At 34.4% G+C, this 12,516-nt stretch overlaps 1 protein-coding gene across 1 annotated transcript in view; it reads right to left on the reverse strand.

The window, feature by feature from the left end:
* The window catches only part of LOC127727039 (uncharacterized), an 89,202-nt gene that overhangs the window by 24,454 nt on the left and 52,232 nt on the right, over window positions 1–12,516 (reverse strand). Inside the window, exons 16-20 of the mRNA XM_052234438.1 lie at window positions 5,745–5,990; window positions 5,071–5,271; window positions 1,263–1,475; window positions 590–768; window positions 72–133 (exon numbers count right to left, since the gene is read on the reverse strand). Coding sequence (XP_052090398.1) covers window positions 72–133; window positions 590–768; window positions 1,263–1,475; window positions 5,071–5,271; window positions 5,745–5,990 — 901 coding nt within the window. The remainder of the gene's footprint in view (window positions 1–71; window positions 134–589; window positions 769–1,262; window positions 1,476–5,070; window positions 5,272–5,744; window positions 5,991–12,516) is intronic.

Genomic DNA, 12,516 nt, shown 5'->3' on the forward strand with positions numbered 1-12,516 from the left:
TGCACAAACCAGAAAACATAATGCTCCTTTAGTATCTGAGGCAGGGAATAAAAAAATATTGCAAGACTTACATATCCATTATAGTAACTTGTCCATCAGACGTAACCCATCCAATTATGACATCTGTGTTACTCTGGAAATAAACAAAAGATCTTTTTTAATCTATACTATTGCAGTACCATAGTTCTCTTTTGTATTCAAGCTTTGCAGGATTACGTTCCCTGTAAGTATGTGCTATCAATGTAGGATATCCCATGGGAGATAATGTCTGTCTGGCCATCAAATATCCTTATATCATAATTTAATAGGATTATGCATATCTTTACCTAAATGTTGCGTCTTTCATCAAAAAACACTGTTGTGCATAAACTTAAACCAGAGCCATTGGGGCATGAAAAATATGCTGTGTTGACTTACTTTTTGTTGGATACTGCCCTAGATGCAAAAAAAGAACATATATATAATCTTATACATTCTCTTTAATAAACTTGAATCTATTTCAGTAAAGCTTGAAAAGTAATTCAAATTTGATTTCTTTGTCTAAATGTTAACCTTAAACAAGTTTTCTGATATAGCTTTTTAAAATTACCATTGCTCTGATAGTATTAAACCCAATGCCAACCCACTGGTCATTTTCTAAGTCCGCAGTAATGGTGAAGGAAATCATGTCATTAGCATACGCCCATGTGACTCTATGACAGTTCCCAGTAGAGCATGTTCCCCAGGAACCAGCACACTGACCATTTGGTGGTGGTGTAGCTGCACCCTCTGAAAGGTACAAATCATTCATGTTAGTGATTGAAGATACTAAAATGTTTTTCTAAATATCATATTTGATCTAGGCACTTTATATATAAAGATATCATATGACTGATCACAGGTCATCAAATATATCACAAGTTTTGTCAATTATCTTTTTTTTTTATCAACAGTAGCCATTTTATATTGTGAAATGAGATATAATTGATGTATTGTTTTCAATAAACATAATAAATGTATCCTTTTCACTAAGTTCAAAGAGAGTTTGCACATTTTGAAGAGTTTTCCAAAAATTCTTTTTTTAAAAACAAAATTTTCAATGTTGAAAAACAAGGCTTTATAAAGCTACAAAAATATCAAAAATAATAATTCAGTAAATTGTCAATTATAGTATTATTATGAGTGATTATGAAAATATTACTTTTTTGAAAGTTCTATTTAAATGTGTTCAGTTTTTACATGACAAGGGATCAACTGCAGAAACAGAAGAACTATCTATATACCTCTGAAGTTGATTCTGGTGACACCTCTATGAGATCTATGGCCATGGTATTTGAATTCGTCGTCTCTGTAATAGTTTGGAATGTTGAGAGAAGAAGCTGGAACACCATCAATACCAGTAGCTGGACTATGTACATAATCTCCCTGATCTTGTCCTCGTGCCCAAATCACATGCATGTGTTCATCTAGAATAGGCAAGTCGGCTCTCTCCATTGCTGATGAAAAACACATATATGAACTTGTTAAAGTTGATATATAAAATGTAAGATATACTGTAAATTTAGAAATTATGGCATTTTTTATAAATGTGAAAAATGCAACTGGATGAGTATTGCAATAATATGAAATCACATACAGATATCTGATCCATATATCGGTATGCAGATTTTTCTCAAGTCGTAATAATTAATCTAATTTTTTGGTTTGTCATGTCAAAATAACAATAATAAATGCTCGCAATAATTTCTAAATTTACAGTAGTATATTCATATATTACTATCCCAAGAATTATTTCATATAGCAGGGGGTGCAAAATTTTTGGTTTCAAGATGAACTTACCAACCGTTTAAAAGTTTTCACATTAAATTGAAGGAAAATCCAGGTTACCATATATTTTTATTTTCTACAATAGGTGTATGCTTACTCTCATTATTCAGTGATTGTAACATCAAAATTTATTAATCATCCTTTGTCAAGGGTGGAAAAAATACCAGTAACATAAAAAATTTATTGATGGATGTAAATCTGAATAACAATCTTATGGAATCATCAGGTACAAAATGGTAGCAACTTTGATTAAAACTTATTTAATAATATCATTAAAAAATATGTTCGACTGTAGTATTTTTAGTCTTTTCACAAAAAGGTTTTATACCAACAAAAGTATTCCAGCCAACTGGGTTGATGGAGATAAATATTTCAAAAATATATTTAATTTTGTTTATCTCCTGTTCAATTTTATTCTAGGATATCCCTACACACAATATTCAAATTCTGCCAAATTATTTAAGAAAACTTCATTTTACTTTTAAAATAAATAACAAGAGTGCACACACTGAAATGTCTCGCCTTCTTTACTAATCATTGATAGTATGTTGATAGTCCTAAATATAAAGCTTTATTACAACTGTCACATAAACTTAACATTAACCAAGAAAACTTAACATTGACCAATGAACCAGGAAAATGAGGTCAAGGTCAGATGAACCATGCTAGGCAGGCATGTACAGCTAACAATTCTTCCATACAACAAATATAGTCCACCTATTACTTATAGTTTAAGAAAAACAGACCAAAACACAAAACTTAAAACTGAGCAATGAACCTTGAAAATGAGGTCAAGGTAAAAAAAAAAACTTGCGTGACTGACAAATAGATCATAAAATATTTCCATACACCAAATATAGTTGAACTATTGCATATAGTATTAGAAAAAAAGACCAAAACTCAAAAACTTAACTTCATCAGAAGGGATTGACAAATATGGCCATTTTTTTTTTATTTCCTCTTGAGTACAGACAAACCTGTGCACAAGGAAAATTTTTAAGGCATTGCAGAAACTGGATAAATATTTGTCAATTCCTTGAGATGAACCTGAAAGACCCCCCCACCCCAAAAAAAAAAAAAAAAAAAACTAAAATTATCTTCAATCTTTGATCAAAATATTGTAAAAAGTCATATTTTCATATTATCTATTTATCTATTTATGTTGCTATGCTAAAATATTTTTTACTTATCTCAATACTTATCTTATTTCATATGTATCAAAAATCAGTAAATGTGATTTTGTTGTGCAAACAAAATTTCAAAAGTTCTTCAATCTGTACATATTCAGCCAATTAATCTTTATAAAGGGACTGGAGTGAACTGTATTCTATGTTAAACATTCATGCATGAGTGACCTTATTTTAATATTTTCACACCTTCCAATGTTTTTGTTAATCACGGTTTAGTAATGATCCCTTAAAAGTTTTTATTATTTATTATCATTATTAATGTTATTTAAAGATTTTTATAAAATAATCTATTTCAATGTAAGTAATCAGCAGTTAAATAATAAAATACATTCCATACACCAAATATAGTTGACCTATTACTTATAGCATCTGAGAAGAAGACCAAACAACAGAAACTTAACATTGACCAATGAACCATGAAAATAAGCTCAAGGTCAGATGAAACCTGTCAGACAGACGTGCACACTTTACAATCATTCCATACACCACATATAGTTGACCTATAACTTATAGTATCTGAGAAGAGGACCAAACAAGAGCAACTTAACATTGACCAATGAACCATGAAAATGAGGTCAAGGACAAATGACACCTGCCAGACAGACATGTACACCTTACAATCATTCCATACACCAAATATAGTTGACCTATTGCTTATAGTATTAGAAAAACAGACCAAAACACAAAAACTTAACATTGACCAATGAACCATGAAAATGAGGTCAAGGACAAATGACACCTGCCAGTCAGACATGTACACCTTACAATCATTCCATACACCAAATATAGTTGACCTATTGCTTATAGTATTAGAAAAACAGACCAAAACACAAAAACTTAACACTGACCAATGAACCATGAAAATAGGTCAAGGACAAATGACACCTGCCAGACAGACATGTACACCTTACAATCATTCCATACACCAAATTTAGTTGACCAATGGCTTATAGTATTAGAAAAACAGACCAAAACACAAAAACTTAACATTGACCAATGAACCGTGAAAATGAGGTCAAGGTCAGATGAAACCTGCCAGACTGACATGTATCCCTTATAATCATTCCATACACCACATATAGCTGACCTACTGCTTGTAGTATCTGAGAAACGGACCTAATCACGTAACTTTAACCTTGATCACTGATCCATGAAATGAGGCTGAGGTCAGGTGAACCCTGTCTGATGGACATGTAGACGTTGCAAGGAACCCATATACCAAATATAGTTATCCTATTACTCATAATAAGTGAGAAATTTACATAACAAAAAAACTAAACTTTTTTTTCAAGCAGTCGCTGAACCATGAAAATAAGGTCAAGGACATTGGACATATGACAGACGGAAAGTTCGTAACATAAGGTATCTGCATACAAAGTATGAAGCATCCAGGTCTTCTACCTTCTGAAATATAAAGCTTTATACAAATAGTTTACGCCGCCGTCGCCGGATAGTAATACCTATGTCTCACTTTCTGCGACTTTCGTCGCAGGCGGGACAAAAATCTGATAATGTTGGCTCATAAAATGATGTAAAGAAAAGCATAAGATCATTTAAAAAAAATTGGCATTTATTTTAATCGAATAGAAAGCTTTGAAATTGGTTATGCAAGAATTCACAGTATTCTATATTTCATTTAAAAAATAAAAAGGGCAAAAAATATCCCTTTAATAGAATAGGCAAATCTGCTGAAATTTGTTTAATGAAGTACCATGTAAGGTCTTGTGTTCCATCTTGGAGGCAGTTTTTTCTTCTGTTTTTTATTATCTTTTTAACACCAATACAATAAAATTGTAAGTGAAATACAAGTTCACTAAGTTGAAAAGTATTATATAATTTTCAGAGGTGAATCCAGGGTTCAGGAATAGGGGGCATATTTCCCATAATGGTAAAAATTATAAAAAATTTGAAGATTTTATAAATATTATGCAAAAAAATTATATTTAAAGAATAAATGAGGCATACTCCCTCTATACTCCCACTGATTTTTATTCTATCTGCAATAGAGGAAAGTTATAAATTTTACTTTAAAACTGCATTAAGTTTTAGAACAAGAAAAATATACTTCATTTACCTGTCATCTTTTTACGGAAGATTATTGTTGTATATCCATTCTCTTCATATCCAAATGCTCCTATTAGATTTTCCTTTCCTCCATAAAAAGAATCATACATAGGTGTGGATCTTCCATGAGCGTAGAAGTCACCAATTCTACTTCTGTTTCCTCTAGCTGTTCCCACAACCATGTCAACACAGTCCATAGGATGTGGATTATCTAAAAAAACAATTGTATCATAAATATTATAAAACAGAGCAAATAAAATTACTACCTACCACATGAACGCATGTCAATAGACGACTTTCAAATTCGTGCAATTCTCCATACATTTTCTATGTCACAATTCTTATGTTATTACGTCCCAGTAAGAACTGATTTTTCAATGACTTCATTACGCCAATTGACCTTGGGTCAACTTGTGTAACTCATTCATAAAAAAACAAAAGCCTCATATTATACACATAAAGCACAATTTATTTGAAACAAGGCTTAATTCTCAAATTATGTATATTTGTTATTGGAAATCATTGACCACTGTCAAAAATGCAAATCTAATTAGTTTAATATACTAATCATTGTACCTATTTTGCCCATAATGGGTCCTCTTTTGGAAATAGAATAATTTATCTTCATCTTATACTTCATGTTCCTGTTTCTTTTTTTTTAATTTTGAATGAAGTTGTACATACTTCCAGTTGTGTCAGAGTTTCCAGCTGGTCGACTTCCACATGTTCCTTCTCCCTCAGGTTCACCAGTTGGCTCTCCTTCTCCCTCAGGTTGACCAGTAGGCTCTACTTCACCCTCAGGTTCACCAGTAGGCTCTGTTTCACCCTCAGGTTCACCAGTAGGCTCTGTTTCACCCTCAGGTTCACCAGTAGGCTCTACTTCAGGTTCAGGAGTTCTCTCTGGTTCTGATGTAGGTCCTGATTCAATGACTAAAATAAGTATAAATAAACTGTTAACTCTGTGACCTTATCACAAATTTTAACAAATGTTGATACTACTGTCATTTGAAACAGCATGCTTAAGTCTCCCCTCTTAGAATTAAGTTAGACAAAAACCTGTACTAAAGATAACAATGGTTTGGTTATTATGTATGACGTAGGAGTGGAGACCAGAGGCTGATGTATAAACCTGTACTAAACATAACAATGGTTTGGTTATTATGTATGACGTAGGAGTGGAGACCAGAGGCTGATGTATAAACTGTACTAAAGATAACAATGGTTTGGTTATTATGTATGACGTAGGAGTGGAGACCAGAGGCTGATGTATAAACCTGTACTAAAGATAACAATGGTTTGGTTATTATGTATGACGTAGGAGTGGAGACCAGAGGCTGATGTATAAACTGTACTAAACATAACAATGGTTTGGTTATTATGTATGACGTAGGAGTGGAGACCAGAGGCTGATGTATAAACTGTACTAAAGATAACAATGGTTTAGTTATTATGTATGACGTAGGAGTGGAGACCAGAGGCTGATGTATAAACTGTACTAAAGATAACAATGGTTTGGTTATTATGTATGACATAGGAGTGGAGACCAGAGGCTGATGTATAAACTGTACTAAAGATAACAATGGTTTAGTTATTATGTATGACGTAGGAGTGGAGACCAGAGGCTGATGTATAAACCTGTACTAAACATAACAATGGTTTGGTTATTATGTATGACGTAGGAGTGGAGACCAGAGGCTGATGTATAAACCTGTACTAAACATAACAATGGTTTAGTTATTATGTATGACGTAGGAGTGGAGACCAGAGGCTGATGTATAAACTGTACTAAAGATAACAATGGTTTGGTTATTATGTATGACGTAGGAGTGGAGACCAGAGGCTGATGTATAAACTGTACTAAACATAACAATGGTTTGGTTATTATGTATGACGTAGGAGTGGAGACCAGAGGCTGATGTATAAACTGTACTAAAGATAACAATGGTTTGGTTATTATGTATGACGTAGGAGTGGAGACCAGAGGCTGATGTATAAACTGTACTAAACATAACAATGGTTTGGTTATTATGTATGACGTAGGAGTGGAGACCAGAGGCTGATGTATAAACTGTACTAAAGATAACAATCGTTTGGTTGTTATGTATGACGTAGGAGTGGAGACCAGAGGCTGATGTATAAACCTGTACTAAAGATAACAATGGTTTAGTTATTATGTATGACGTAGGAGTGGAGACCAGAGGCTGATGTATAAACCTGTACTAAACATAACAATGGTTTGGTTATTATGTATGACGTAGGAGTGGAGACCAGAGGCTGATGTATAAACCTGTACTAAAGATAACAATGGTTTGGTTATTATGTATGACGTAGGAGTGGAGACCAGAGGCTGATGTATAAACTGTACTAAACATAACAATGGTTTGGTTATTATGTATGACGTAGGAGTGGAGACCAGAGGCTGATGTATAAACTGTACTAAAGATAACAATGGTTTAGTTATTATGTATGACATAGGAGTGGAGACCAGAGGCTGATGTATAAACCTGTACTAAAGATAACAATGGTTTGGTTATTATGTATGACGTAGGAGTGGAGACCAGAGGCTGATGTATAAACTGTACTAAACATAACAATGGTTTGGTTATTATGTATGACGTAGGAGTGGAGACCAGAGGCTGATGTATAAACTGTACTAAAGATAACAATGGTTTAGTTATTATGTATGACGTAGGAGTGGAGACCAGAGGCTGATGTATAAACCTGTACTAAAGATAACAATGGTTTAGTTATTATGTATGACGTAGGAGTGGAGACCAGAGGCTGATGTATAAACTGTACTAAAGATAACAATGGTTTGGTTATTATGTATGACGTAGGAGTGGAGACCAGAGGCTGATGTATAAACTGTACTAAAGATAACAATGGTTTAGTTATTATGTATGACGTAGGAGTGGAGACCAGAGGCTGATGTATAAACCTGTACTAAAGATAACAATGGTTTGGTTATTATGTATGACGTAGGAGTGGAGACCAGAGGCTGATGTATAAACTGTACTAAACATAACAATGGTTTAGTTATTATGTATGACGTAGGAGTGGAGACCAGAGGCTGATGTATAAACCTGTACTAAAGATAACAATGGTTTGGTTATTATGTATGACATAGGAGTGGAGACCAGAGGCTGATGTATAAACTGTACTAAAGATAACAATGGTTTGGTTATTATGTATGACGTAGGAGTGGAGACCAGTGGCTGATGTATAAACTGTACTAAACATAACAATGGTTTGGTTATTATGTATGACGTAGGAGTGGAGACCAGAGGCTGATGTATAAACTGTACTAAAGATAACAATGGTTTAGTTATTATGTATGACGTAGGAGTGGAGACCAGAGGCTGATGTATAAACCTGTACTAAAGATAACAATGGTTTAGTTATTATGTATGACGTAGGAGTGGAGACCAGAGGCTGATGTATAAACCTGTACTAAAGATAACAATGGTTTAGTTATTATGTATGACGTAGGAGTGGAGACCAGAGGCTGATGTATAAACTGTACTAAAGATAACAATGGTTTGGTTATTATGTATGACGTAGGAGTGGAGACCAGAGGCTGATGTATAAACTGTACTAAAGATAACAATGGTTTAGTTATTATGTATGACGTAGGAGTGGAGACCAGAGGCTGATGTATAAACTGTACTAAACATAACAATGGTTTGGTTATTATGTATGACGTAGGAGTGGAGACCAGAGGCTGATGTATAAACCTGTACTAAAGATAACAATCGTTTGGTTGTTATGTATGACGTAGGAGTGGAGACCAGAGGCTGATGTATAAACCTGTACTAAACATAACAATGGTTTGGTTATTATGTATGACGTAGGAGTGGAGACCAGAGGCTGATGTATAAACTGTACTAAAGATAACAATGGTTTAGTTATTATGTATGACGTAGGAGTGGAGACCAGAGGCTGATGTATAAACCTGTACTAAAGATAACAATGGTTTAGTTATTATGTATGACGTAGGAGTGGAGACCAGAGGCTGATGTATAAACTGTACTAAAGATAACAATGGTTTGGTTGTTATGTATGACGTAGGAGTGGAGACCAGAGGCTGATGTATAAACTGTACTAAACATAACAATGGTTTGGTTATTATGTATGACGTAGGAGTGGAGACCAGAGGCTGATGTATAAACTGTACTAAAGATAACAATGGTTTGGTTGTTATGTATGACGTAGGAGTGGAGACCAGAGGCTGATGTATAAACCTGTACTAAACATAACAATGGTTTGGTTATTATGTATGACGTAGGAGTGGAGACCAGAGGCTGATGTATAAACTGTACTAAAGATAATAATGGTTTGGTTATTATGTATGACGTAGGAGTGGAGACCAGAGGCTGATGTATAAACTGTACTAAAGATAACAATGGTTTGGTTATTATGTATGACGTAGGAGTGGAGACCAGAGGCTGATGTATAAACTGTACTAAAGATAACAATGGTTTGGTTATTATGTATGACGTAGGAGTGGAGACCAGAGGCTGATGTATAAACTGTACTAAAGATAACAATGGTTTGGTTATTATGTATGACGTAGGAGTGGAGACCAGAGGCTGATGTATAAACTGTACTAAAGATAACAATGGTTTGGTTATTATGTATGACGTAGGAGTGGAGACCAGAGGCTGATGTATAAACTGTACTAAAGATAACAAAGTGGAGACCAGTGGCTGATGTATAAACTGTACTAAACATAACAATGGTTTGGTTATTATGTATGACGTAGGAGTGGAGACCAGAGGCTGATGTATAAACCTGTACTAAAGATAACAATGGTTTGGTTATTATGTATGACGTAGGAGTGGAGACCAGAGGCTGATGTATAAACTGTACTAAACATAACAATGGTTTGGTTATTATGTATGACGTAGGAGTGGAGACCAGAGGCTGATGTATAAACTGTACTAAAGATAACAATGGTTTGGTTATTATGTATGACATAGGAGTGGAGACCAGAGGCTGATGTATAAACCTGTACTAAAGATAACAATGGTTTAGTTATTATGTATGACGTAGGAGTGGAGACCAGAGGCTGATGTATAAACTGTACTAAAGATAACAATGGTTTAGTTATTATGTATGACGTAGGAGTGGAGACCAGAGGCTGATGTATAAACCTGTACTAAAGATAACAATGGTTTAGTTATTATGTATGACGTAGGAGTGGAGACCAGAGGCTGATGTATAAACTGTACTAAAGATAACAATGGTTTGGTTATTATGTATGACGTAGGAGTGGAGACCAGAGGCTGATGTATAAACTGTACTAAAGATAACAATGGTTTGGTTAGTATGTATGACGTAGGAGTGGAGACCAGAGCAGGGCTTCCAAAATTATTTTTATCCAGCCGGACATTTTATATATTATCCCGATTTTAATCCCTTAAGACTAAATAAACAAAAGGCAATTATGGAAATCAGTTGCCGAGTTGGCCATCCCAATGATTGACACAAAAAAAAACGTTATTAAACTTTCTTTGATTCAAATTCGAAGTTCTGACGTAAACTGTTAAATTAGCAGTGCATCATTCGAAGTGTGCAACATCAGCGTACTTATATCTATCTGCCTTAGACGCTTTATTTGTGCAAAATAACGTTGTCAAAAACTTTACTTTCGTTTTTATACCGGATGTTATCTTGACAATGGTAAAACATGGACCAGAGACGGATACGTAAATTCCGTGTACGTTTGCCAAGCGTGAATGAGTGGAAGTAGCTCTTTCTACGTTATTTCTTCAAGAAAATATTCGAAATAAACGTGAGATAAAGGTATCAATGACAATTTAAGCATTTTTTGAAGAAATTAGGATGCATAATTAAATTTCACACCTGCGCACATGCGCACACGTGTACTAGTTCAAACAGAGACATGTCTCTAGGTTCAAACAACGTGGTTATGACGATTTTTCATTTTCACCTTTTTAATTTTTTCATCAAATCATATTTGTAAAGGTGTTTCTGATAATTTAAACCTTTTTGACTAAATTAATTAGATGCAAACTGCTGAAATGTAAGAAAATAACTTTGAATAGACCGATCAATGTCCGGTTCAAAATAGTTTACCTGTCACCTGAACAGGTAAATTTCAGCTGTTTGACAACTAATTAGCCTTGATTAAAATGAGAAGGTATTGAAGTAGGGGTTGTTTTGATAGTACTTAATGATCATGTCACTTTTATGACCGGAAATGTGTGGCTGTTAAAGGCAAAACGTTGGGTCAAAAAGATCACGAATTATGTTAAAATGACCGTCTCTTAAAGCCTTGAAAACTAAAAAGTAGATGACCGTTTCATGCTTTGCCCAGCCGGACTTTTACAGGACATTATACAAATGTCCGGCATGTATGACCGTTTTGGAAGCCTTGGACCAGAGGCAGATGTATAAACTGTAAACTAGTTCAAATCCAATACAAGAGTGCACACGCTGAAATGTCTCGCCTTCTTTACTAATCATTGATATTATGTTGATAGTCCTAAATATAAAGCTTTATTACAACTGTCACATAAACTTAACATTAACCAAGTAAACAAAACATTGACCAATGAACCATGAAAATGAGGTCAAGGTCAGATGAACCATGCTAGGCAGGCATGTACAGCTAACAATTCTTCCATACAACAATATAGTTGACCTATTGCTTATAGTTTAAGAAAAACAGACCAAAACACAAAAACTTAACACTGAGCAATGAACCTTGAAAATGAGGTCATGGTCAAATAAAACCTGCGTGACTGCCAAATAGATCATTAAATATTTCCATACACCAAATATAGTTGAACTATTGCATATAGTATAAGAAAAACAGACCAAAACACAAAAACTTAACTATAACCACTGAACCATGAAAATGAGGTCAAGGTCAGATGACACCTGCCAGTTGGACATGTACACCTTACAGTCCTTCCATACACCGAATATACTAGACCTATTGCTTATAGTATCTGAGATATGGACTTGATCACCAAAACTTAACCTTGTTCACTGATCCATGAAATGAGGTCGAGGTCAAGTGAAAACTGTCTGACGGGCATGAAGACCTTGCAAGGTACGCACATACCAAATATAGTTGAGCTATTGCACATAGTATTAGAAAAAAAGACCAAAACTCAAAAACTTAACTTTGACCACTGAACCATGAAAATGAGGTCAAGGTCAAATGACACCTGCCCGCTAGACATGTACACCTTACAATCATTCCATACACCAAATATAGTAGACCTATGGCATACAGTATAAGAAAAACAGACCAAAACACAAGAACTTAACTATAACCACTGAACCATGAAAATGAGGTCAAGGTCAGATGACACCTGCCAGTTGGACATGTACACCTTACAGTCCTTCCATACACCGAATATACTAGACCTATTGCTTATAGTATCTGAGATATGGACTTGACCACCAAAACTTAACCTTGTTC

The sequence above is a fragment of the Mytilus californianus genome, unplaced genomic scaffold (genome assembly GCF_021869535.1).
Source record: "Mytilus californianus isolate M0D057914Y unplaced genomic scaffold, xbMytCali1.0.p SCAF_19, whole genome shotgun sequence".
NCBI classification, from domain to species: domain Eukaryota; kingdom Metazoa; phylum Mollusca; class Bivalvia; order Mytilida; family Mytilidae; genus Mytilus; species Mytilus californianus.